General features: G+C 41.1%; 1 protein-coding gene and 1 pseudogene across 3 annotated transcripts in view; both read right to left on the reverse strand.

Annotated features, from left to right (window-relative positions):
- Positions 1-8,148: 8,148 nt before the first annotated feature.
- Positions 8,149-9,407, reverse strand: LOC145510801 (zinc finger protein 658-like; annotated as a pseudogene).
- A 9,543-nt stretch (positions 9,408-18,950) lies between these two features.
- PRSS38 (serine protease 38) overlaps positions 18,951-27,700 on the reverse strand; it is a 42,708-nt gene continuing 33,958 nt past the window's right edge. For all 3 annotated transcript variants that reach the window (XM_081497823.1, XM_081497822.1, XM_081497824.1), the window contains exons 4-5: positions 19,946-20,085; positions 18,951-19,475 (exon numbers count right to left, since the gene is read on the reverse strand). In XM_081497823.1, the coding sequence (XP_081353949.1) occupies positions 19,221-19,475; positions 19,946-20,085 (395 nt within the window). In that variant the 3' untranslated portion in view covers positions 18,951-19,220. The remainder of the gene's footprint in view (positions 19,476-19,945; positions 20,086-27,700) is intronic.

Below are 27,700 nucleotides of genomic sequence, written 5' to 3' on the forward strand. Positions count from 1 at the left end.
TAATTTCCTTTTTGATGTCTTCATCGACCTGTTGGTTATTTAGAAATGTGTTATTTAGCCACATGTGTTTGTGCTTATCACAATTTTTTCCCCTGTAGTTGATATCTAGTCTCATAGCATTGTGGTCAGAAAAGATGCTTGATATGATTTCAATATTCTTACTTAAATGTTCTGCGGCTTGATTTGTGACCCAAGATGTGGTCTATCCTGGAGAATTTTCTGTGTGCAGGTGAGGAAAGGTGTATTCTGCTGTTTGGGGATGGAATGTCCTGAAGATCTATCTGGCCTAATGTGTGATTTAAGGCCTGTGTTTCCTTATTAATTTTCTGTCCAAATGATCTGTCTGTTGGTGTAAGTGGGGTGTTAAAGACCCATACTATTATTGTGTAACTGTTAATTTCCCCTTTTATGGTTGTTGTTGTTGTTCAGTCACTCAGTTGTGTCTGACTCTTTGTGACCCCATGGACTGAAGCATGCCAGGCCTCCCTGTCCTTCACCATCTCCCACAGCTTGCTCAAACTCATGTCCATTGAATCAGTGATGCCATCCAATCATCTCATCCTCTGTCATCACCTTCTCCTCCTGCCTTCAATCCTTCCCAGGATCAGGGTCTTTTCTAATGAGTTGGCTCTTTGTATCAGGTGGCCAAAGTATTGGAGTTTCAGCTTTAGCATCACTCCTTCCAATGAATATTCAGGATTGATTTCTTTTAGGATTGACTGGTTTGATCTCCTTGCTGTCCAAGGGACTCTCAAGAGTCTTCTCCAACACCACAGCTCAAAAGCATCAATTCTTTGGTGTTCAGCCTTCTTTATGGTCCACCTCTCACATCCATACATGACTACTGGAAAAACCATAGCTTTGACTAGATGGACCTTTGTCAGTAAAGTAAATGTCTCTGCTGTCTAGGTTTGTCATAGGTTTTCTTCCAAGGAGCAAGCATCTTTTAATTTCATGGTTGCAGTTACCATCTGCAGTGATTTTGGAGCCCAAGAAAATAAAGTCTGTCACTGTTTCCATTGTTTCCCCATCTATTTTTCATGAAGTGATGGGACCAGATGCCATGATCTTTGTTTTTTGAATGTTGAGTTTTAAGCCAGCTTTTTCACTTTCCTTTTCACCTTAATCAAGAGGTTCTTTAGTTCCTCTTCACTTTCTGCCATAAGGGTGGTATCATTTGCATATCTGAGGTTATTGATATTTCTCCCAGCAATCTTGATTCCAGCTTGTGCTTCATCCAGCCCAGCATTTCTCATGATGTACTCTGCATATAAGTTAAATAAGCAGGGTGACAATATACAGCCTTGATGTACTCCTTTCCCAATTTTCAACCAGTCCATTGTTCCATGTCCAGTTCTAACTGTTGCTTCGTGACCTGCATACAGATTTCTCAGGAGACAGGTAAGGTGGTCTGGTATTCCCATCTCTTTAAGAATTTTCCACAGTTTATTGTGATCCACACAGTCTAAAGCTTTAGTTTAGTCAGTGAAGCAGAGTGGATGTTTTTCTGGAATTCTCTTGCTTTTTCTATGATCCAGTGGATGTTGGCAATTTGATCTCTGGTTCCTCTGCTTTTTCTAAATCCAGCTTGAACATCTGGAAGTTCTTGGTTCACATACTGTTGAAGCCTGGCTTGGAAAATTTTGAGCATTACTTTATGGTTATTAGCATTTGCATTATGTATTTAGGTGCTCCTATGTTGGGAGCATAACTTTTTATAATTGCTATACCTTCTTCTTGGATTGTTCCTTTGATCATTATGTAGTTTCCTTCCTTATTTCTTATAACAGTTTTTATTTTAAAGTCTATTTTGTCTGATATGAGTATTGTTACTCTTGCTTTCTTTTGATTCCCATTTTCATTGCATATCTTTTTTTCATCCCCTGACTTTCAATCTGTATATGTCCTTAGATCCAAAGTAGGTCCTTTGTAGGCAGTACATACATGGGTCTTATTTCTGTATCTGTTTAGCCAGTCTGTGTCTTATGGTTGTGGCATTTAATCCATTTGCATTTAAGGTAATTATTGATATGTATGTTCCTATTACCATTAATTGTTTAGGTTTTGTGTGTGTGTGTGTGTGTGTAAGTGGGTCTTTTCTTCTCTTGTGTTTCTTGCTAGAGAAGTTCCTTTAGCATGTGTTGTAAGCCTGGTTTGGTGGTGCTGAATTCCCTTACTTTTGTTTGTCTATAAAGCTTTTGATTTCAATATCAAATCTGAATGAGATCCTAGATGGGTAGAGTAATCTTGGTTGTAGGTTTTTCTCTTTCATCTCTTTAAATATATCCTGCCATTCCCTTTTGGCCTGCAGAATTTCTTTTGAAAAGTCAGCTGTTAACCTTACAGGGATTCCTTTGTTTGTTATTTTTTGCTTTTCCCTTGCTGCTTTTAATATTTTTTCTTTGTGTTTAATTTTTTTGGTTTGATTAATATGTGTCTTGCTGTATGTCTCTTTGAGTTTATCCTGTATAGAACTCTCTGGGATTCCTGGACTTGGGTGGCTATTTCCTTTCCCATGTTATGGAGGTAATCCCCTCAAATATTTTCTCATACTCTTTCTTTTACTCTTCTTCTTCTGGGACCCCTATAATTCGAATATTGGTGCATTTACTATTGTCCCACATGTCTCTGAGAGTGTCCTCAATTTTTTCATTCTTTCTTCTCTATTTTGCTTCTTAGCAATTATTTCTGTCATTCTATCTTCCAGCTCAATTATCCATCCTTCTGCCTCAGTTATTCTGCTATTTATTCCTTCTAGAGCATTATTAATTTCAGTGATTGTGTTGTTCTTCAGTTTGTTTTTTCTTTATTTCTAACAGGTCTTTGTTAAATGTGTCAAGAGTTTCTTGCATTTTCTCCATTCTATTTTTGATATTTTGAAACTTCTTTACTATCATTACTGTAAATTTTTTCAGATAGGTTGCCTGTTTCCTCTTCATTTAGCTGGTCTTGTAATTTTTTACCTTACTCCTTCATCTGTAACATAATTTTTGTCATTCCACTTTTTTTTTGGATGGATAGGACTGTGTTCCTGTCTTGTTAGTTGTTTGGCCTGAGGATTCCAAGAGTGGAATTTGTAGGAATTGGGTAGAGCTGTGTTTTGGTGTTGCAATGTGGACTTCTGGGATACCATACTTCGATGAACATTCCTTGGGACCCGACATTCTCTGTTTCTCCAGCAGTTTGGATTCAGTGCTCCTGCCTCAGGGGCTCAGGCCTGATCTCTGGCTCATGAACTGGGATCCCACATGCTATGGGTTGTAGGGGAAAAAAAGAAAAAGATAGAGTGAGAAGAAAAGAGAAAAAAAAAGGAGAATAATAGCAAAGAATAAAAAATAGCTCCTGGCCACCCCCAGGGCTCCTCCTGTCAGCCTGTCCACAGGATAATGCCCACCAGCACCTTGTGAGTATCCAAGGTGTGGGGAGACACAGACTCTTTATCTTGCCTCACCACCATCATGGTTCTGCCCCCTTAACATGTGTTTGAAGTCCATCCATGTTGCGGCATGTATTAGAGTTTTATTCCTTTTTATGGCTGAATGATATTTCATTGTGTGGATGAACCACATTTTGTTTACTCATAGTTAATGGACATTTGGATTGTTTCCACCTTTTGGCTATTTCTCAATGCTGTTGTGAACATTTTTGTACAAACATTTGAATAGCTGTTTTAATTTCTCTTGGGTACATACCCAGGAGTGGAATTGATGGTCTTATGGAATAACTGTATGCTTAACTCTTTACGAATGACCAGACTGTTCACCTCAGCCACTGAGCTTGTGCACATGCATTTTTAGTTTATATAAACAGTTTATGCTTTAGCTTTCATTCTGTTTTATTGATACTTTTTCCTCCAAAGTTGCATTGTGTAAGGTCACCTGTGGTGTTACATGTACCCCTAGATCCTGATTTCTTTTGCTTCACAGCTCTCTCCATGGTAAAGTCACCACATTTCACCTACCTAATGGCGGGCAGCCAGCAGTTGCCACCCCCATGTCCTAGCTCCCAAATTGCAGTGATTCAGATCCTCCTCTGTCTCTTTCAGGATCTGTGGGGGAAGGGGATACAGAAAGAAATTTGTTGGGTCCTGGGATGTGTATATATATCCACTTCAAGGAGCAGTGCTTGTGTGAATTGGCAGGCCACTGACAGTGAACATTTCTAACAGCAGTGGTTGGTGATAAGGCTGAGCATCTGCTGGTATACTGCAACTTGTCAGATTTCTTTATATGTAAATTGAGTCTTCAAGCCTTAGTCCATTTTCTGTTGGTGTTGTTGCCTTTTTCAATTTGCAAGATTTCACTATGTATTTAGACATTATTCACCTGCTTGTTTTAGGCATTTAAGACTTCTTACAGCCTTCCAGTTGTCCATTAACCCTGTCCATGTCACTGAAAGACATTCTTTGACTTGCTGGAATTAAATGATTATTTTTCCCCGTTGATTTGTGCTTTGAAGCTTTTGTATCTCCATACACATGTAAAAAATATTTGTTATAACTCTGTTTAAGAAAAGTCATTGGTAGTTTGACAGGGAAGGCATTGATTCTGTAGATTGTCTCGGATAGCATGGTCATTTTAACAGCATTAATTCTTCTAATCCAATAACATGATTTATCTTTCTATTTGTTTGTGTTGTTTTCAATTTCTTTCATCAGCATCTTAGACTTTTACAAGTACAGATCTTTTGCCTCCTTAGGTAGGTTTATTCTCAGTTGTTTTATTCTTTTTTCTATAATGGTAAATAGGATTATTTCCTTAATTTCTCTTTTTGATAGTTCATTGTTAGTATATAGAAATTATAAAGATTTCTGTATGTTAACTAACTGTGTATCCTGCAACTTTACTAAATTCATTGATGTGCTCTAGTAGTTTTCTTGTGGCATCTTTAGAATTTTCTGTATACAGTATCATGCTATTTACAAATAGTGACAGTTTTACTTCTCCCCTTCCAGTTTGAGATTACTTTATTTCTTTTTCTCCTCTGATTGCCCTGGCTTGGAATTCCAATACTACAATGAATAAAAGTGGCAAGAGTGGACATCCTTGTCTTGTTCCTGATATCAGAAAAAATTTTTTCAGCTTTTCAGCATTGAGTATGATGTTAGCCATGGGTTTGTCATATATAGCCTTTATTATGCTGAGGTATGTTCCTTCTATGGCCAGTTTCTGGAGAATTTTTGTCATATATGAATATCAAACTTTATCAAAACGTTTTCTGCATCTATTGAGATTATCATGTGGTTTTTATTCTTTAATTTGTTAATGTGGTGTATCATACTGATTGATTTGTGGATATTGAAAAATCTTTATATCCCTGGGATAAATCCCACTTGATCATGATATATGATCATTTTAATGTGTTGTTGGAATTGGTTTGTTAGTAGTTTGTTGAGGATTTTTGTGTCTGTGTTCATCAGTGATGTTGACCTATAATTTTCTTTTATTGTGTTATCTTTGTTTGGTTTTGGTACCAAGGTGATGATGGCCTCATAGAATGAGTTTGGGATTTTTGCAATTTTTTTGGAAGAGTTTGAGAAGGATAGATGTTACCTCTTCTTTAAATGTTTGGTAGAATTTAAACAGGAAGCCATAAGCTCCTAGATTTTTGTTTGTTGTGAGTTTTTAAATCACATTTTCAGTTTCTTTACTTGGAATTGTTCTGTTCACTTTTTTAAAATTTCTGGTACAGTGTTGGCAGATTGTAGTTTTCTAAGAATTTGTCCATTTTATTGGCATATAGTTGCTTGTAGTAGCCTCTTATGATCCTTTGTATATCTGCAGTATCATTGTAACTTCTCCTTTTTCATTTCTAATTTTATTGAATTAAAATAAAATTTTATAAAATTCTCCCTTTTTTTCTTGATGAGTCTGGCTAAAGGTTTATTACCATAAAACTCTTTGAGAAAAACATAGGCAGAATACTCTGTCATAAATTGCAGCAATATCTTTTTCAATCCATCTTCCAGAGTAATTGAAATAAAAACAAAAATAAAGAAATGGGACCTAATTAAATTCAAAACCTTTTGCACAGCAAAGGAAAGCATAAAAAAAGAAAAGACAAACCATAGAATGGTACAAAATATTTGTAAAATGATGCAACCAACAAGGGATTGGTCTCCAGAATTTACAAACTCTCATGTGGCTTAATATAAAAACAAACAACCAAGTCAAAAAATGGGCAGAAGACCTAAATAGACATTTCTCCAAAGAAGACAAACAGATTACCAAGAGGCATATGAAAAGATGTTCAACATAGCTAATTATTAGAGAAATGTAAATCAAAACTACAATGAGATATCGCCTCACACTAGTGAAAATGGCCATCTTTAAAAAATGCCATTTTTAAAATAAATGCCTTTTATGCACTACGTAAAAATAAAGTTACAATTAAACAAATGTTTAAAGAAGAATTTGATGTTCAAATGATTGACAAATTTTCAAAAATATTTTTTGTTTTGTCGTTGTTTAGTTGCTAAGCCATGTCTGATTCTTTTTTGACTCCATGGACTGTAGCTTGACAGGATTCTCTGTCCATAGGATTTCCTAGGCAAGAATACTGGAGTGGGTTGCCATTTCCTTCTCCATGGTGTGATGTACTCTTAAGAGCTGCCTTATGGACAAAGGTTTTTCCACATTCATAACATTCATAGGGTCTCTCCTCTGTATGAATTCTCAGGTATACTCCAAGAGTTGAATTTTGGGCAAAAGCTTTCCCACATTCATTACACACATAGGGTTTCTCTTCTGTGTGAATTCTCTGGTGTGAATTCTAAGGTGTGACTTCTGGGAGAAAGTCTTCCCACACTCACTATATTTGTAGGATTTTACACCTGTGTGAATTCTCTGATGTACTCTGAGGGTTGAATTATGTGCAAAAGTTTTCCTCCATATATTACACTCATAAGATTTCTCCCCATGTGAATTCTCTAATGTGCACTAACATATGACTTCTGAGAAAAAGTTTTGCCACTTTCATTACATTCATAAGATTTCTCCCCTGTATGAGTCCTCAGATGTACTCTGAGGTGGATGTCTTGGAGAAAGTTTTTCCAAATATATTACATTCATAGAGTTACTCCATTTTGTGAATTCTCTGATGTGCCCTGAGGGCTTAATTATCTGCAAAAGTTTTCCCATATTCCTCACATTTATAAGGTTTCTTTCCTGTGTGAGTTTTCTGATGTGCACAGAGGTGTGTCCTCTGGGAGAAAGTTTTCCCACATTCATGACATTCATAAGGTTTTTCTCCTTTGTGAATTCTCTCGTGTCCACTGAGGTATGATTTCTGAGAGAAGGTTTTCCCACATTCACAACATTCATAGGGCTTCTCACCTGTATGAATCCTCTGAAGTGTACTGAGATGTGTCTTCGGGGCAAGTTTTCCGAAATCCATTACATTTGTAGAATTTTACCTCAGTGTGAATTTTCTGAAGTGCTCTAATTAGGGGAAGCACACTGACTGAAGGGCTTCCATGGTGGCTCGGATGGTAAAGAATCCGCCTGCAATGCAGGAGACCCGGGTTCAATCCTGGGTTTGGAAGATACCCTGAAGGAGAGTATGGCTACCCACTCCAGTATTCTTGAATGGAGAATTCCATGGACAGAGTAGCCTGATGGGGTACAATCCATAGGGTTGCATAGAGTTGGACACAACTGAAGTGCCTTAGCACAGCACAGCACAGCACTAACTGAAACCACCCACCCTGGCCAGACACCATAGTAACCATTTGTGTGAGTTATTTCATGACAGGAGGTCCTAGTAAGGAACATGGAACTAACAAGCCACCACTAACCAGAAAAATCTTGGAAAGGTCAAAAGGAGATGCCACGTGTCCTACCACCTCCCAGAATCCTTCTCATTGGCATACATCTTGGCTGCACAATGCATGTGCCACCAGGAAGGACTCTGAGTCAGAGTGATTGACCAAAGAAAGCCCAGAAACTAATCCCATCACCATAAAACCTGAGACTGTGAGCCATGTGCAGAGCAGTTCTCCTGAGTTCCTTACCCTCCTGCTCTCTGCCTGGCCTCCCCTTTCCAATAAAGTGTCTTGCTTTGTCAGCACGTGTGTCTCCTTGGACAATTCATTTCTGAGTGTTAGAAAAGAGCCCATCCTTGGCCCCTGGAAGGGGGCCCCCCCTCCTGCTACACTCTGAAGTTTGAATTACGGGCAAAAGTTTTCTCATATTCACTACATTCATATGATTTCTCACCTGTGTGAATTCTCTGATGTGCTCTGAGAATTGAATTATCAGCAAAAGTTTTCCCACATTCATTACATTCATAGAGATTGACCCCCATATGGATTCTAGAATAATGAATAGGATGTGAATTTGAACAAAAGGATTTCCCACATTTCTCACATTCAGAAGGCTTCTCACCTGAGTGGGTCCTCTGATGTTGAATGAGATGTGCTTTCTGGTAAAAGGATTCCCCACATTCAATAAGTTCAAATGGCTTCTCTCCTATGGCACACTGCTGATGTTCACTGAGGGGTGAGTTTTGATGGGAGGATTTCTCATATTTATCACATTGGTAGAATTTCTCTTCTTTGTGAGTTCTCTGATGTGTTGTAGGGTCTAATTTCTGGTAGAAGGCATTTGTAAATCCATTATAAACACAGAATTTATCTTTAGTTTGTGTCTTCTGATGTACTGTATGGGCTGAGCTCTGGCTCAAGTTCTTCACACTTAGTGTGTTCAAAAGCACCTTGTTCTATAACAGTTCTCTGAGTGAGTGAGGGGTAGATTCCTACTGAAGTTATTCCCATTTTCATTACATTCATAGTGTGTCATAGCTATGTGATCTTCATTGTATTCCACAATGGAGGTTTTGTCATAGGATTTACCACATTCGTTAAGATGAAAACATTTCTCCTTTGTGCCAGTTCTCATGCAGTTAAAAAGAGTTGCTGTACCAGTCCTCTGTGACAACCTAGAGGGGTGGGATGGGAAGGTATGTGGGAGGGGGATTCAAGAGGGATGTGACATACATATATACTTAATGCTGATTCATGTTGATGTATGGTAAAAACCATCACAATATTGTAAAGTAATTATCCTCTAATTTTTAAGAGTTGCTTTATCACAGTTTTCCCTAAATTCATTATCCTTACAGGATTCCTCTCCTGTTAGCGAACTCTTAGCTGTAACACAGACAATCCTATTATGTAAAACTTTTCCATATTCATTACATTCAAAAGGTTGCTTCAGGGTTTGAAATTTATGATCATCTTTCACATAACTGAGAGCTTTCACATTTTTATCATATTTAAAAGAGCTCTCCCATATGAGTTTTCTCATGCTGAATATCCAGCTGCAAATTTTCACATATATTAATGTTGTCAGTCTTCTGTCATGAATAGTTCCTATTACCAATAATTCAGAAACAACTGGAAAATTCATATTACACGTGTCACTTTTTGTTTTTTGTATTTTTGTTGTTGTTCAGTTGCTTAGCCATGTTCAGCTCTTTGCGATCCCAAGGACTGAAGCACACCAGACTTCCCTGTCCTTCACTATCTCCTGGAGTTTGCTCAAACTCAAGCCCTTTGAGTCGATGATGCCATCCAACCATCTCATCCTCTGTTATCCCCTTCTCCTGCCCTCAGTCTTCACCAGCATCAGAGTGTTTTCCAGAGAGTCAGCTCTTCGCATCAGGTGGCCAAAGTATTGGAGCTTGTTTTAGCATCAGTCCTTCCAATGAATATTCAGGGTTGATTTCCTTTAGGATTGACTGGTTTGATCTCCTTGCAGTCCAAGGGACTCTCAAGAGTCTTCTCCAGCACCACAATTCAAAACCATTCACTCTTTGGCATTTAGCCTTCTTAATTGTCCAACTCTCACATCCATACATGACTACTTGAAAAACCATAGCTTGGACTATACAGACCTTTGTCAGCAAAATGATGTCTCTGATTTTTAATATGCTGTCTAGGTTTGTCATGGCTTTTCTTCCATGGAGCAAGCATCTTTTAATTTCATGGCTGCAGTCACTGTCTGTAGTGATTTTGGAGCCCAAGAAAATAAAATCACTGTTTCCATCTTTTCCCATCTATTTGCCATGAAGTGATGAAACTGGATGCCATGATCTTAGTTTTCTGAATGTTGAAGTTTAAGCCAGGTTTTCCACTCTCTTCTTTCACCTTCATCAAGAGGCTCTTTAGTTACTCTTGGATTTCTGCTATTAGGGTGGTATTATCTACCTATCTACATACTTTGGCCACCTGATGCAAAGAGCTGACTCATTAGAAAAGACCCTGATGCTGGCAAAGATTGAAGGCAGGAGGAGGAGGGGATGACAGAAGATGAGATGGTTGGATGGCATTACTTTGCTAGTATGGAAATGAGCACAATTGTTCGGTAGTTTCAACATTATTTGCCATTGCCCTTCTTTGGATTTGGAATGAAAACTGATCTTTCCCAGTCCTCTGGTCACTGCTGAGTTTTCCAAATTTACTGGCATGTTGAGTGCAGCACTTTCACAGCATCATCTTCTAGGGTTTGAAATAGCTCAGCTGAAATTCCATCACCTTCATTAGAATTGTTGGTTGTAATGCTTCCTAAGGCCCACTTGACTTCACACTCCAGGATGTCTGGCTGTAGGTGAGTGATCACATCATTGTGGCTATCTGGGTCATTTTTTTCCAGTAGTCATGTATGGATGTGAGAGTTGGACGGTGAAGAAAGCTGAGCACCGAAGAATTGATGCTTTTGAACTGTGGTGTTGGAGAAGACTCTTGAGAGTCCCTTGGACTGCAAGAAGATCCAACCAGCCCATCCTAAAAGAGATCAGTTCTGGGTGTTCATTGGAAGGACTGATGTTGAAGCTGAAACTCCAATACTTTGGCCACCTCATACGAAGAGTTGACTCATTGGAAAAGACCCTAATGCTGGGAAGGATTGGGGCAGGAGGAGAAGGGGATGACAGAGGATGAGATGGCTGGATGGCATCACCAACTCGATGGACATGGGTTTGGGTAGATTCTGGGAGTTGGTGATAGACAGGGAGGCCTGGCGTGCTGCGATTCATGGGGTCACAAAGAATCGGACACGACTGAGCGACTGAGCTGAACTGAAGACTTTTTTGTATAGTTTTTCTGTGTATTTTTGATAGCTGGTTTTAATATCTCTTCTGTTAGATACTGCTTCTTTAATACTGTTTCTGTCCTTTATTGTGCCCACCTTTGCATGAAATGTTCCCTTGGTATCTCTAATTTTCTTGAAGAGATTTCTAGTCTTTCCTATTCTATTGTTTTCCTCTGTTTCTTTGCATTGTACATTTAAGAAGGCATTCTTATCTCTCCTTGATATTCTTTGGAACTCTGCATTCAGTTGGGTATATCTTTTCTTTTCTCTTTTGCTTTTAGCTTCTCTTCTTTTCTCAGCTATTTGTAAGGCTTCATCAGACAACCATTTTGCCTTTTTGCATTTTTTTTTCCATTGGAGATGGTCTTGATCCCTGCCTCTTGTACAATGTCACAAACCTCCATCCATAGTTCTTCAGGCATTCTGTCTATCAGGTCTAATCCCTTGAGTCTATTTGTCATTTCCACTGTATAATCGTAAGGGATTTGATTTAGGTCATACTTGAATGTTCTACTGGTTTTCCCTACTTTCTTCAATTTAAGTCTGAATTTGGCAATAAGGAGCCTATGATCTGAGCCACAGTCAGTGCCAGGTCTTGTTTTTGCTGACTGTATAGAGGTCTTCCACCTTTGGATGCAAAGAATATAATCATTCTGATTTTGGTATTGACCATCTGGTGATGTCCGTGTGTAGAGTCATCTTGTGTGTTGTTGGAAGATGGTGTTTGGTATGATCAGTGCGTTCACTGGCAAAACTCTGTTAGCCTTTGCCCTGCTTCATTTTGTACTCCAAGGCCAAACTTGCCTGTTACTCCAAGTATATCTTGACTTCCTACTTTTGCCTTCCAATCCCCTGTGATGAAAAGGACATCTTTTTTTTTGGTGTTAGTTCTAGAAGGTCTTGTTAGGTCTTCATAGAACCATTCAACTTCATCTTCTTCAGCATAACTGGTTGGGGCATAGACTTGGATTACTGTGATATTGAATGGTTTGCCTTGAAAACAAACCGAGATCATTCTGTTGTTTTTGAGATTGCACCCAAGTACTGCATTTTGGACTCTTGTTGACTATGAGGGCTATTCCATTTCTTTAAGGGATTCTTGCCCACAGTAATAGATATAATTAGCTACTAATACGTATATAATTATCTACTACTGTGGGCAAGAATCCCTTAAAGAAATGGTCATCTGAATTAAATTCACCCATTCCTGTCTATTTTAGTTCACTGATTCCTAAAATGTTGATGTTCACTCTTGCCATCTCCTGTTTGACCACTTTCAATTTACCTTGATTCATGGACCTAACATTTCAGGTTCCTATGCAGTATTCTTCTTTACAGCATTGGACTCTACTTCACCACTAGACACATCCACATCTGGGCATCATTTCTGCTTTGGCTCAGTCTCTTCATTCCTTCTGGAGCTATTTCTCTGCTCTTCTCTAGTAGCATAACCTACTGACCTGGGGAGGTTCATATTTCAGTGTCATATCTTTTTGCCTTTTCATACTGTTCATGGCATTCTCAAGGCAAGAATGCTAAAGTGGTTTTCCATTCCCTTCTCCAGTGAACCACATTTTGTCAGAACTCTCCACCATGACCCGTCTGTCTTGGGTGGCCCTACACAGCATGGCTCATAGCCTTACACAAGGCTGTGATCCATGTGATCATTTTGGTTAGTTTTCTGTAAATGCGGTTTTCATTCTGTCTGCCCTCTGATTGATGAGGATAAGAGGCTTGTGCAAGCTTCCAGATGGGAGGGACTGGCTGTGGGGAAAACTGGGTCTTACTCTGGAGGGCAGAACCATGCTCAGTAAATCTTTAATCCAATTAAAGCTAGTTTAGCAGCAAGTTGCAATTTTAGTGTTCTTGCAGGAGAAGATGAGCGCACATCCTTCTACTCCACCATCTTGCTGGTAGTATGGAGCTCCCCAAAACCATTTTTAAACATTGGTTGAAACTTCTAGATGTATGCTCTGTTTGATTCTTTGTAAATATTATTGAGATCATGCCTGAAAAACAAATTCTCTCACATTAACTGTGTTGATGAACTTGCGCTCACAGTGTAGGAACGTGGGGCTTAGCCGAGGTCAACAAATTCATCAAACAGCCTGCTGTGCCCACCCTGCTGGCTCTCTCGCTGTGTGCTGCCACTTTCACTTCTGCTTCTTCTGCTGGTGATTACAGTGTCCTGGTTCTCATAAAATGCTTCATCTTTTCTGTTGTTATTTTCATTCTTTTTCAATTGGTTCTCATAACTGTTATCCTTATTTCCTTCATGATTTTGACAAGAGTTTTGTTTTCATTTGAATATAGTAAGACAAGTTTTGTCTCTGAGGTCTTTTTTGTGTGTGATTTGCAGTTTTGACTTCTTTTTTTCTTGGTTATTGTTTGACTGGGTTACTCCCTGCTGTCATTATTTGAATTTTAGTATGATCAATAATACCGAGAAATGTACAAACTAATCTGATATTAAGGCCTCCATAAGAGCAATTCAAAATGCATTTTAAGTTGCCACTTTGTCCTGCTGAGTGGTGGTCTCTGATGCACTGATATATGTGTGTGGGAGTTGTGCCATTGGAGCACTTACTTTTCCAGGCAGCTTGGTTGCATCTGCAGCCATCATGTGTGTTGTTTCACCAGGAACCAGAAAACTTTGCTAAGGCAGATTAGGAAGAGGAACTAAGGCATGAAGGTCAGCTGGGATGCATGAAGCACTCAGGTTCAGTTGGCCACTTCACCATGTAAGTTTTCTGCCTGATTGACACAGAGACTTGAGTAAGTTGTATTTCATGAATTTCCATTCCAACAGAAGATGTTTGGTATGTTTACTACTGCACATGCTGCATTATTAATTCTATTCCTGACAGGATAGAGCTTCCATCTTGATCCGTGTAGTGAAAACTTAACTCTCACTTGCAGACCAGCTTGTGTCGTACATACAGGGCCTGAGTATTCCTGGCAGCGTGGCTGTACCCAGATGGCTAGCAATTACTTACCTCTTCACAGAAGGATGTATACAATGTAAATAAGAATACATCCTTAGCTGAATGCCCAGTGGCCCTGGATGAGAATGAAGGAGACACAGGGAGAGACATCAAATGAAGTTAAGAGTTTGTCTTAACCTATTGCTGTTAAAATACTCATGTTGCAAACATCACAGATCATAATGATGGGAATGCATTGCTCTGGCCCTGAGTGCAGCTTCGTCTCAGCTTGACGCCAAAACACAAGGCCAATGACGGCAGAGACTAATTGCTTTGGTGCCTCTCATCACTCCAAGGCCCTGACAGTGCTTGGTTCACAGCAGTGCTCAACAAATACCTTGTGACTGTTAACTGGAATGAATACGGGTATGTTGTGAACTTCTAAAAAATTCTAGTGTTCAGCTGTGTGAAGAGAGCAAACTGGTCAAGATGGCGTGTTCAGGCTCTCTTGCCCCGCATTTTGTAAATAATGACTATGTAACAGTTGAGATCATTTGTAGCACTGCGCATGCATGTCAGGAGGTGCTCACTACTTTGTGTTGTAGGGATATATGAGCTTCACTTAGAAAGTTGCCACTTTTTACTGCTGCCTCACTGCTGTGTCTGTTGGGTTAGCCACAAGAGGAGAGAATATAGCATATAGTATAGTATACTGTTATGGCTGCTGCATCAGCCAGGAGAGAATAAACATGTCTGCAATTCCTATGGTTCCTTGAGTCTTCTTCCTGCCTCTTAGCTTGCGCCTTGCCTACCCTGGGTTCAGCGAACAGTGAGAACTGGATGATCAGCGATATAATTGGTGTAGTGGGCAGGATACCCAGCAGGTAGGGGAGCCTGGGCTCCACTGGATGGAGGAAGCCAGTGGCCGCTATATAGCATGTGGTTCCATGTGGCTGCAATTCTCTTGGCGTGGGCTCTGGTGGAAGACTGAGAGGTGGTGGATGGGTCACTGGATAGCATTGAAAAGGCGGTGAGTTCCCGTTTGCCAAACAGGCTGCACAGACTGCCTGGCTCTGTGGGGTGGATTTTCCTGACTGCCCTGAAGGCAAATATGGACAATGTTCTCAGTGATGCTGCGGTGGTATGCAGTGTACAGAGAGGCTTGGAAGGACTGCTGCTGCTGCTGCTGCTAAGTCGCTTCAGTCGTGTCCGACTCTGTGCGACCCCATAGACGGCAGCCCACCAGGCTGCCCAGAATCCCTGGGATTCTCCAGGCAAAAACACTGGAGTTGGTTGCCATTTCCTTCTCCAATGCATGAAAGTGAAAACTGAAAGTGAAGTCGCTCAGTCGTGTCCAACTCCTAGTGACCCAATGGACTGCAGCCTACCAGGCTCCTCCATCCATGGGATTTTCCAGGCAAGAGTACTGGAGTAGGTTGCCATTGCCTTCTCCGACAAGAAGAACTGCTGCTAAGTCGCTTCGGTCGTGTCCAACTCTGTGCGACCCCACAGACGGCAGCCCACCAGGCTCCCCCATCCCTAGGATTCTCCAGGCAAGAACACTGGAGTGGGTTGCCGTTTTGGCGTTAGAGCAAGAACCCTATGGCTCTGATGAATCCAGCGTCTCTGACAGCGAGGTGGTAAGTGACAGTGATGATGAACGTTAATGAGACTGTGTGTTCCCACTTGGCAGTGAGGCCCATTCATTGTACAGCAGAAACTGAAGCATGAGCACTTTATGTGGCCTGTGGAGGCATCCTCAAGGGGCCCCCAGGGTGACTGAGTTCACATTTCAACCATATACTTAGACAGAGTTGGTTGACTTGGGTGAGCAATTTTGACAACAGCAAGGGGAACCTTGGCAGCTTTGGTTAGGATTAGGGTTAGGGTTAGGGTTTGGGTTAGGGTTAAGGTTAGGCCCACAGGGGTGGGCCCGGCACCTGTGGGGGGTTTTGTGGGTCCTTACTGAGAGAAGTAGAGGGATGGCATGCAAGATGTCACTTTGAAAATGTGAAGACCCTGAAGGGGGCCTGAGTTGACAGGGGTCCCATCTGGGTTATGTGGATGCAAATATGGGCCGATTTGTGCAAAGGTGTAGTGTAAAGGCTGTGTCCTGTGATATAGGTTTAGAATAGTATACAGGAGGTGCTCACTTGGTCATGAGCTACTTTGTGTTGTAGGGATATATGAGCTTCACTTAGAAAGTGGCAGCATTTTACTGCTGCCTCACGGCTCTCTGTTGGATTAGCCACGAGAGGAGAGAATATACTGTGTATACTGTTATGGCTGCTGCATCAGCCAGGAGAAAATAAATGTGTCTACAGTTCTATGGCTCCTTGAGTCTTCTCCTAGCCTCTTAGCTTGTGCCTTACTACCCTGGGTTCAATGAACAGTGTGTACAGTGAGATACAGTGAGACAATTGGCATCACGAGCAGGATCAGCAATACATCAACCCTTCCAAAATTGCTAGAAAAAAGCCTACTTGGTCAGGGTGTATATGTTTCTAAGACCAACTTTATATGACCATGCCAAATCACACTTTTGAAAACTTAAACATCTTCAGTGATTTAAAGTGACACATTTCCCATACACTGATTTTCCAACATGATGTTGTTGTTTAGTCACTAAGTCGTGTCCAACTCTTTGCGACCCCATGGACTGCAGCAGCGTATACTTGGGCTCAGTTCTGAGTGTTTTATCCACTGTGTGTATGTACAGACACACATTGTCAAGTCTATGGAATGTTGTTATTGTAGCATCTTTTGGGGATATTTTAATTTCTGCTGGCTTAGTCCCCACCATGACGTGAATTTAGTTTTATTCCTGGGTTTTCTCACCTATCTGTGTTTTGCTCTAAACTTTGAAATCAATTTATCTAACTCCAGAAAAGAAAAACACATTTTGAGTTATCTGTTCAATAATCTAGGATATCTTATCATTCATCCAAATCTACTTTTTCTTTTTGTGTATGATGTTTTGGGTTTTTTTTTTCCCCAGGAATATTTTAAAGATTTCCTCATATGAATTTTCACATTTTTTGTTAAGGTCATAGGTATCTTGTCTCTTTCATTGTTATTATAATTGGTGTTTTTGTCTTTCATCATGTTATCTTTTAATGGGAATACAGACTGATTTTGTAATGTTTTATCTAATGACTTTACTGAACTTTCTTCCTATTTGTGGTAGTTTCACAGTTTTCTCTTTGGTGTTCCACATATCCTCTAAGTCTTCTTTTTAAAGAAATTCAGCTTTATATCATTTCTAATTTTTATTTATTTTTTTAAAATGTATTTATTTATTTTTGCTGCATGGCATATGGAATCTTTGTTCCCAACCAGAGATTGAGCTCCTGCCCCCTGCATTGGAAGCACAGAGTCTTAACCACTGGACCACCAGGGAAGTCCTTCTAAGTTTTAAAGTAGGAGATAGATTAGAAGGCCCTTTTCCATTTCCCTGGATGATTTTCTAGTGTGGCTGTGGTGGCCAATCTTCCAATATGGTATTAAGGAGCAAGGGATAAAGGAACAACCTTTCTGTGACCCCACCTTCAGCATAAAGGCGCTCATTCCCTCACTAAGGAAAGTGCTAGCTTTTAGGCTTACTTGTATATATGTATATGTATATCTTATTGGACTTCCCTGGTGGCTCAGACTCTAAACAATCTGCTTGTAATGCAGGAGACCTGGGTTCAATCCCTGGGTCATCGGGATGATTCTCTGGAGTAGAAAATTGTGACCTATTCCAGTATTCTTGCCTGGAAAATTCCATGGACATAGGAGGAGCCTGTTGGGCTACAGTCCATGGGCTCGCAAAAAGTCAGACACAACTGAGTGACTAATACACTGTATATCTTGTTATCCATTGGTTCCTTTTTTAAAAGTTTGAAATGGATTTTGAATGTATTAAACATCTTTTCATTAGTTTTATTCTCCTTAGAAAAGCAATAATATTGTGAATTATATCTATGGGTTTTCTAATACTTATCTTTGCATTACTGGAATAATTCCTACATGATTATAATGTATTACTTTAAAAATAATGTTGAATTCTGTTAATCTTTCATCAGGATTTTTGTTAACTGATAGGTTGGATTGTCTTAATTTTTTGTGTGTGATTAGTTTTTGTCTTCACAACACTCTCCTCCTTTGTCTGTGTCTGGAACAGAATGGACAGCACTGGGACAATCTCGTGATTAAAGGCCTGATGTGATTCCCAAGGAGGCCATCTCAGCTAAGGACTTTCACTAGGATAGACTTTTTTTTCTTAAATTTCTCCATTTCATCTTTGGAATTTGATCTCTAGCCTTCTGTCTCTACTGGGATCAGTTTTGGTAAATTAGTTATTTCCTAAAAAGTGTACTTTTCATTTGAATTTATTTACATAGAGTTGTATAATATCCCTTAGGATTTCTTAAATTTTTTATGTTCAATGGATATATCCCCCTTGTCATTTCTTATTTTGTGTATTTTTAGTCTCACATCATATCTTGATTAAATTCATGATGTCCTTTCTACTTTTGATTTTTTGTTAAAATTGGTATTTCTAAAATGTTTTAGTGTTTTCTGTCATTTGGCTTTTTCTGTCATTTGGCTTTTGATTTCTGCTTTTACCTTTTTAAGTTTCCTTTGCGTGCCTACCCTCAGCTCACGTTTTCCATTTTCCAAACTAGATGTTTAAATATTTAATACTCTGATATTGATAGGTCTGTTTTTAAGATGATGACTTTCCCTCTGCCCCAGCTTTGGTCACACCCTGGATTCTATATCCAGACACCAGTGTTTACATAGTTGTCCTTTCTAGACATGCTGTAGTTTGGTTTGTCCTTCTCTCACCCTTCTGCCCATCATTCTGACAAGGCAGAGTGATGAACATATTCTGCATGTGAAAGGGAGGCTGTACTCTGTGTAGAAAGATAAATATAGGATTTCTGGGACATTTGCTTTGTAAATATTTAATATCTTCTCAAATCTTAGGTGCCCAGAGTACTCAACAAATGTACTCTTCCCTCCCATGAACCGCCACCCTTCTGTGATGAGACCAGCTTCTGCTTTCCTGGGCGTGGCCCTCATCAGTCTCCTCCCGGACCTTGCATGTGAGCTTGGCTGATGGCCCTCAGTTTGCTGAGGTGTGTGAGGACTTGAGGGGCTGGAGCTGGGCAGGGGTGGAAGCATGCAGCCGTGAGGAAGCTGGAGAGGGCTTTGGTCCTTACAACATTGACAGGGCGGCCAGTGAGGTCATAAGGACGTTGATGATGGCCCCCAGAGTAGAGGAGAGGGCAGGGAGCGGCTGAAGAGGTAAGGGTGTGTTTTCTATGTGATGATGAATCCATTTTGAGAAAAAGGAGACTCGGGCAAAAACCGTAGGATACATAGGGTATCTGCAACCCTGCCCCCAGCTCACTACTCCAATTTGCACCCAGGTGCGGTTGAATTCACAGACAAGTGGGCCCCCAGAATCACCCTGGAAAAAAGAGGAGTTTCTTGTGAACTGGGAGTCTGGGGCCTGCTGCATGAGGGTGGCCCGGTGCCAATACTGTGGGATGGACCCAGGCTCCTGCCACTCATGCAGCCGCCCCTTGTCAATGGGAAGGCCCTGCTGCAGGCAAGCAGTGTTCACGACACTGTCTGCAAGTAGAGGGTAGGTGCTATGGGATGACAGTCAGCACGGCCCCTGGGAAAACGTGGAGCCCTGGGCTGCTCTGGCCAGCACTGGGGTTCACAGGGCCTGACTGAGGCCTGTGTTGCATTTGCACATAAGCCACCTGGTGCTCTCCCACTCAACCATGGCTGTATGGGGAGGTACTTCTGAGCCCCATAGGAACAAGTCTGTCGGGGACCATTTACCCACCTGGTAGAAGTGCTCCTGGTTTAAAGCCTATATAACATCTGAAATCCCTGGGCTTAGCCTCCCATTCCCACAGTGGGTCGCACCTCACATGCAGTCTTCGTGTCCCTGAGGTTTCCGGCACACAGCATGTCTGGCAGAATGTTTGTTTGTCCATAGAGCAGTCGGCACAGGAGCAATGGGACCAGAGGCAGCTGTACCTCCTGCAGCTTGTTTGAAGTGTCGCCTGTCAAAAGCAGTGCAGGCCCAGTGAACAGTCTTCTCACACCTTTCCCGGGGCACACACTGGAGCTCCCCCAAGGCATAGTGGGCTCACACCAGAGCTCCTTCTCTTGCTTCCACCCTCCACATGGCTCCCTTCTCTGCAGTGGAGACCCAGGCTTTTGTCAGTAAAGTTTAAATATGTGCTGCATGACCCTTCCTAAGAGAGATGTAAGAGCCAAGACTTGGTTCATCCCATTACATTCCCATTGTCGCAGCTCAAGTGCAAACAGCTCCATCAGCTGAGTCCCTGGGTGAGAGTGAGTGGATGACAGCATGTGTGCGAGAAAGTAGCCTCCAAAAGTTTTGTGGGTTGTCATTCCACGTGTCCTTGTCTATGCCAATGGATATGGTAATTGGTCCTAGGAAACCTGTATGTGCCTGACCAATGTGTAAGTGATCCTGTTCTATCTAGAAAGGGGTTATTCTCACAGGTTAAAGACAGGTCTGAGTGGGTATTGGGGGCGGGGAGGGGCATGTATTTGAGGACAGTATAGTCTGTGGCAGGGGGAATTAGTTTTAGAGTAAACAAATGTATACTTCAAAGGAAGATGATGGGAAGCAGAATGCCAGCAGTGTTTGTGGCAGTATCAGGAGAGGAGCCATGGAAGAATTAGATGGTTAATAGAAGGAATAACCCATAGAAGAAATGGAGTAGCCATCATGGTCAACAAAAGAGTACGAAATGCAGTACTTGGATGCAATCTCAAAAACAACAGAATGATCTCTGTTCGTTTCCAAGGCAAAGCATTCAATATCACGGTAATCCAAGTCTATGCCTCAACCAGTAACGCTGAAGAAGCTGAAGTTGAACGGTTCTATGAAGACCTACAAGACCTTTTAGAACTAACAGCCAAAAAGATGTCCTTTTCATTACAGGGGACTGGAATGCAGAAGTAGGAAGTCAAGAAACACCTGGAGTAACAGACAAATTTGGCCTTGGAGTACAGAATGGAGCAGGGCAAAGGCTAATAGAGTTTTGCCAAGAGAACGCACTAGTCATAGCAAACACCCTCTTCCAACACTACAAGAGAAGACTCTACACATGGATATCACCAGATGGTCAACACCGAAATCAGATTGATTATATTCTTTGCAGCCAAAGATGGAGAAGCTCTATACAGCCAGCAAAAACAAGAGCGGGAGCTGACTGTGGCTCAGATCAGGAACTCCTTATTGCCAAATTCAGACTTAAACTGAAGAAAGTAGGGAAAACCACTAGACCATTCAGGTATGACCTAAACCAAATCCCTTATGATTATACAGTGGAAGTGAGAAATATATTTAAGGGACTAGATCTGACAGAATGTCTGATGAACTATGGACAGAGGTTTGTGACATTGTACAGGAGACAGGTATCAAGACCATCCCCATGGAAAAGAAAGGCAAAAAAGCAAAATGGCTGTCTGAGGAGGCCTTACAAATAGCTGTGAAAAGAAGAGAAGTGAAAAGCAAAGGAGAAAAGGAAAGATATTCCCATTTGAATGCAGAGTTCCAAAGAATAGCAAGGAGAGATAAGAAAGGCTTCCTCAGCAATCAATGAAAAGAAATAGAGGAAAACAATAGAATGGGAAAGACTAGAGATCTCTTCAAGAAAATTAGAGATACCAAGGGAACATTTAATGCAAAGATGGGCTCGATAAAGGACAGAAATGGTATGGACCTAACAGAAGCAGAAGGTATTAAGAAGAGGTGGCAAGAATACACAGAAGAACTGTACAAAAAAGATCTTCATGACCCAGATAATCATAATGGTGTGATCACTCACCTAGAGCCAGACATCCTGGAATGTGAAGTCAAGTGGGCCTTAGACAGCATCACTATGAACAAAGCTAGTGGAGGTGATGGAATTCCAGTTGAGCTATTTCAAATCCTGAAAGATGATGCTGTGAAAATGCTGCACTCAATATGCCAGCAAATGTGGAAAACTCAGCAGTGGCCAGAGGACCAGAAAAGGTCAGTTTTCATTCCAATCCCAAAGAAAGGCAATGCCAAAGAATGCTCAAACTACCGCACAATTGCACTCATCTCACACGCTAGTAAAGTAATGCTCAAAATTCTCCAAGCCAGGCTTCAGCAATACATGAACCTTGAACTTCCAGATGTTCAAGCTGGTTTTAGAAAAGGCAGAGGAACCAGAGATCAAATTGCCAACATCCTCTTGATCATCAAAAAAGCAAGAGAGTTCCAGAAAAACATCTATTTCTGCTTTATTGACTCTGCCAAAGCCTTTGACTGTGTGGATCACCACAAACTGTGGAAAATTCTGAGAGATGGGAATACCAGACCTCCTGACCCACCTCTTGAGAAACCTGTATGCAGGTCAGGAAGCAACAGGTAGAACTGGACATGGAACAACAGACTGGTTCCAAATAGGAAAAGGAGTACGTCAAGGGTGTATATTGTCATCCTGCTTATTTAACTTATATGCAGAGTACATCATGAGAAACACTGGGCTGGAAGAAGCACAAGCTGGAATCAAGATTGCCAGGAGAAATATCAGTAACCTCAGATATGTAGATGACACAACTCTTATGGCAAAAAGTGAAGAGGAACTAAAAAGCCTCTTGATGAAAGTGAGAGAGGAGAGTGAAAAAGTTGGCTTAAAGCTCAACATTCAGAAAACTAAGATCATGCCATCTGGACCCATCACTTCATGGCAAATAGATGGGGAAACAGTGGAAACAGTGTCAGACTTTATTTTTGGGGCCTCCAAAACCACTGCAGATGGTGATTGCAGCCATGAAATTAAAAGACACTTACTCCTTGGAAGGAAAGTTATGACCAACCTAGATAGCATATTAAAAAGCAGAGACATTGCTTTGCCAACAAAGATTTGTCTAGTCAAGGCTATGGTTTTTCCAGTAGTCATGTATGGACGTGAGAGTTGGACTGTGAAGAAAGCTGAGCACCGAAGAATTGATTCTTTTGAACTGTGGTGTTGGAGAAGACTCTTGAGAGTCCCTTGGACTGCAAGGAGATCCAACCAGTACATCCTAAAGGAAATCAGCCCTGAATATTCATTGGAAGGACTGATGTTGAAGCTGAAACTCCAATACTTTGGCCACCTCTTGCGAAGAGTTGACTCATTGGAAATGACCCTGATGCTGGGAAAGATTGGGGGCAGGAGGAGAAGGGGACGACAGAGGATGAGATGGTTGGATGGCATCACCAACTCGATGGACATGAGTTTGGGTAAACTCTGAAAGTTGGTGATGGACAAGGAGGCCCGGTGTGCTCCGATTCATGGGGTCGCAAAGATTTGGACACGACTGAGCGAGTGAACTGAACTGAACTGAGAAGAAATAAAAAAACTCAAGGTTGGTGATCCTGGAGAAGCAATGTAGTAAAATGCAGTTGGAAAATCCTTTGAAGTACTAAGCCTGCTAAAAGTCTATCTGAGGCCTTTCGCTGTGCCCACAGTAGGGTTACTAGGAGTGAACTTGCCTCTACCATAAGCTAGCAGTAAACATATTTACCTAGGAGGCAATTATTTCCCATTCAACATGAGGCAGGGCACAGCTGTGGCCCCTGAGAAAAGAGAACAGATGAAGTAAGGTCTATAAGGGCTTCATCTTCCTTCTTGGGGCACATTCCAGGCTGTGACATGAAGAGGAGCACAGGCAGCTGGAATCTGCAAAGGTGGATGCCAGAATCAGGGTACTCCAGAGGAAAGGACCCCTGAGGGAGCACAGGAGGCCTTAGTGCCTGCAGTCTTCCTTTGGACCCTGAGCCATGAGTACACAGTATACAATTCCACAGGAAGGGCAGAGTAGCCAGATTAGACTTCATAGTTCCCAGAGCTCACACGGGTCTAGAAGGCTGAGTTGTAACCAGTTAAGAGTGAAGAGCCTTGTGGATCACCTGAGACATTGAATGAAGACAGTGTAGAGGTAGGATAAAATATCCTTGTCATGTTTACACAGATGCCAAGGCCCACATGAAACCAGGTGGACAGAGATCCAGAATGATGAGCTCTGAAAATGGTTAGCATAGTACAAAGGAAGAGGTGTAACACCAAGTGGAAGGGAGAAGTCAGCTAGCTATAATTTCAATGAGTTATTCAATTGTGGGCCATTGTGCCAGTTCAGAACGATGAGAAATCAGACAAGAGGAGGACTGTACTCACTGGGAGATCTTTCTCCTAGGCCTTCACTAGCAGCTCATGCAGTATACTTGGGGCAAAGCAAGGGACCACAGAGAGAACATCTCAGTGTAGGTGTTCAGAAGATTACCACCTACCACTGGGGGCCTGAAAGAACACATTTTGCTTTCCTCTCACATATGGAGCAGAAGCCTTCTACCGGGAGTGTGTGGCGGGAGGCACCACATACTCCTGTCCTCAGGGCCTGGTACAGGTGCACTATTCTGGAGGAAGAGTAGAAACAGGCCCATATCCCTGGAAAATCTCAGATGCCAAGACCAACAGCAGAAGCCACAACCCAGTTCAAGTTCTCACTAGCCTGAATCAGACCTTCCCCATCTTAATGGTTAAGCAGCAGAAGGGGAATGCCTGTTTTAGCGTACAGAAACTTTAGTGTTAAGTGTTCTTCTTTAATATCTGGCATTCAACCAAAAATGAAAAGATGCACACACACACACACACACACACACACACACACACACACACACACACACACACAGAGGTATGGGGGGAGGGGAAATAAAACACTGGACCCACTGTCAAGAGATGTAACATTGATCAGAATCAGACCCAGAGATGACTGAAACATTGAAAGTATCTGAAAGGAACTTTAAAGGAGCTATGATTAATACGTTAAAGAAATTAAGAAGTAAACAAGCATGAAAAAATGAAGAATTTTAAAGCAGAGATGTGGAAACTATTAAAAAACAATCAATTGGGAATGCCAGAAATACACACTGTCAGAAATTTTAAAATTTCTTCAACAGGTGTTTCAGCAGACTGGACACAAATGAGGAAAGAATCAGCAAATGTGAAGATAGGTCAATAGCTATTATCCATGCTGAAATACAAAAGAAAAAGAGTGGAGAATAAAGCAAAACCTTAAGAGATGTAGGAAAATAGCAGTGTAACATATGTGGAATTAGTCCCAGAAGAAGAGAGTGTAGGGCATAAGAAATATGTGGAGATATAAAGGACAAGAAATTTCCAAGATTAAAGACTACAATAATCAGATTCAAGAATTTCAGAGAACCCCACACCAGAGTAAAACAAGCAAACATCATGGTCAGTGGAATCCCCTGGTGGCCCAGTGGTTGAGACTCCGTGCTTCCATTGCAGGGGGCATGAGTTCGATCCTTGGTTGGGAAACTAGGATCCTACTGGCCACGTAGTGCAGCAAAAGAAAGTAAGGAAGGAAGGAGAAAAGATCATAGTCCAATGGCTGTAAAGAATAATATTGTAAAGAACAATATTGCATAGGAACCCGGAATGTTAGGTCCATGAATCAAGATAAATTGGAAGTGGTCAAATAGGAGATGGCAAGAGTGAACATCGACATTTTTAGGAATCAGTGAACTAAAATGGACTGGAATGAGTGACTTTAATTCAGATGACCATTATATCTATTACTGTGGGTAAGAATCCCTTACAAGAAATGGAGTAGCCCTCATAGTCAATAAGAGTCCAAAATCAATTCTTGGGTGCAATCTCAAAAACGACAGAATGATCTCTGTTTGTCTCCAAGGCAACTCATTCAATATCACAGTAATCGAAGTCTATGGCCTAGCCACTAATGCCAAAGAAGCTGAAGTTGAACGATTCTATGATGACCTACAAGACCTTCTAGAACTAACACCGAAAGTGGTGAGATGGGGAGGGAGATAGGAGGGAGGTTCAAAAGGGAGAGGATATATGTATACCTATGGCTGATTCATGTTGAGGTTTGACAGAAAACAACAAAATTCTGTAAAGCAATTAATCTTCAATTAAAAAATTAATTAAAAAAAGATATCCTTTTCATCATAGGGAACTGGAATGCAAAAGTAGGAAGTCAAAGTAAATTTGGAGTAACAGGCAAGTTTGGTCTTGGAGTACAAAATGAAGCAGGGCAAAGGCTAACAGAGTATTGCCAAGAGAACATGCTGGTCACAGCAAAAAACCTCTTCCAACAACACAGGAGATGACTCTACACATGGACATCACCAGATGGTCATTACCAAAATCAGATTGATTACATCCTTTGAAGTCGAAGATAGAGAAGCTCTATACAGTCAGGCCGGTGGCTCAGAGGTTAAAGCGTCTGCCCGCAATGCGGGAGACCTGGGTTCGATCCCTGGGTCGGGAAGATCCCCTGGAGAAGGAAATGGCAACCCATTCCAGTATTCTTGCCTGGAGAATCCCATGGACGGAGGAGCCTGGTGGGCTACAGTCCACGGGGTTGCAAAGAGTTGGACACGACTGAGCGACTTCACTTTCACTTTCATATAATCAGCAAAAACAAGACTGGGAGCTGACTATGGCTCAGATCATGAACTCCTTATTGCAAATTTCAGACAAAATTGAAGAAAGTAGGGAAAACCACTAGACCATTCAGGTATGACCTAAATCAAATGCTTTACAATTATACAGTGGAAATGACAAATAGATTCAAGGAATTAGATCTGATAGACAGAGTGCCTGAAGAACTATGGACAGAGGTTCGTAACATTGTACAGGAGGTGGTGATCAAAACCATCCTGAGGAAAATAAATGCAAAAAAGCCAAAATGGTTGTCTGAGGAGGCCTTACAAATAGTTGAGAAAAGAAGAGAAGCTAAAGGCAAAGGAGAAAAGAAAAGATATACCCATTTGAATGCAGAGTTCCAAAGAATAGCAAGGAGAGATAAGAAAGCCTTCTCCGTGATCAATGCAAAGAAATAGAGGAAAACAATAGAATGGGAAGACTAGAGCTCTCTTCAAGAAAATTAGAGATACCAAGGGAACATTTCATGCAAAGATGGGCACAATAAAGGACAGAAATGGTATGGACCTAACAGAAGCAGAAGATGTTAAGAAGAGGTGGCAAGAATACACAGAAGAACTACACAAAAAAGATCTTCATGATTATGATAATCATGATGGTGTGATCACTTGCCCAGAGCCAGACATTCTGGAGTGCAAAGTCAAGTGGGCCTTAGGAAGATCACTACAAACAAAGCTAGTGGAGGTGATAGAATTCCAGTTGAGCTATTTCAAATCCTAAAAGATGATGCTGTGAAAGTGATTCATTCAATATGCCAGCAAATTTGGAAAACTCAGCAGTGGCCACAGGACTGGAAAAGGTCAGTTTTCACTCCAATCCCAAAGAAAGGCAATGCCAAAGAATGTTCTAACTACTGCTGATCATCTCACACACTAGTGAAGTAATGCTCAAAATTCACGAAGCTAGGCTTCAACAGTATGTGAACTTCCAGATGTTCAAGCTGGATTTAGAAAAGGCAGAGGAACCAGAGATCAAATTGCCAAGATTCACTGGATCATTGAAAAAGCAAGAGAATTCCAGAAAAACATCTGCTTCATTGACTATGCCAAAGCCTTTGACTGTGTGGACTACAACAAACTGTGGAAAATTCTTATAGAGATGGGAATACCAGACCACCTTACCTGCCTCCTGAGAA

The sequence above is a fragment of the Giraffa tippelskirchi genome, chromosome 6, assembly GCF_054371585.1.
Source record: "Giraffa tippelskirchi isolate mGirTip1 chromosome 6, T2T-mGirTip1v1.2.pri, whole genome shotgun sequence".
NCBI lineage: Eukaryota > Metazoa > Chordata > Mammalia > Artiodactyla > Giraffidae > Giraffa > Giraffa tippelskirchi.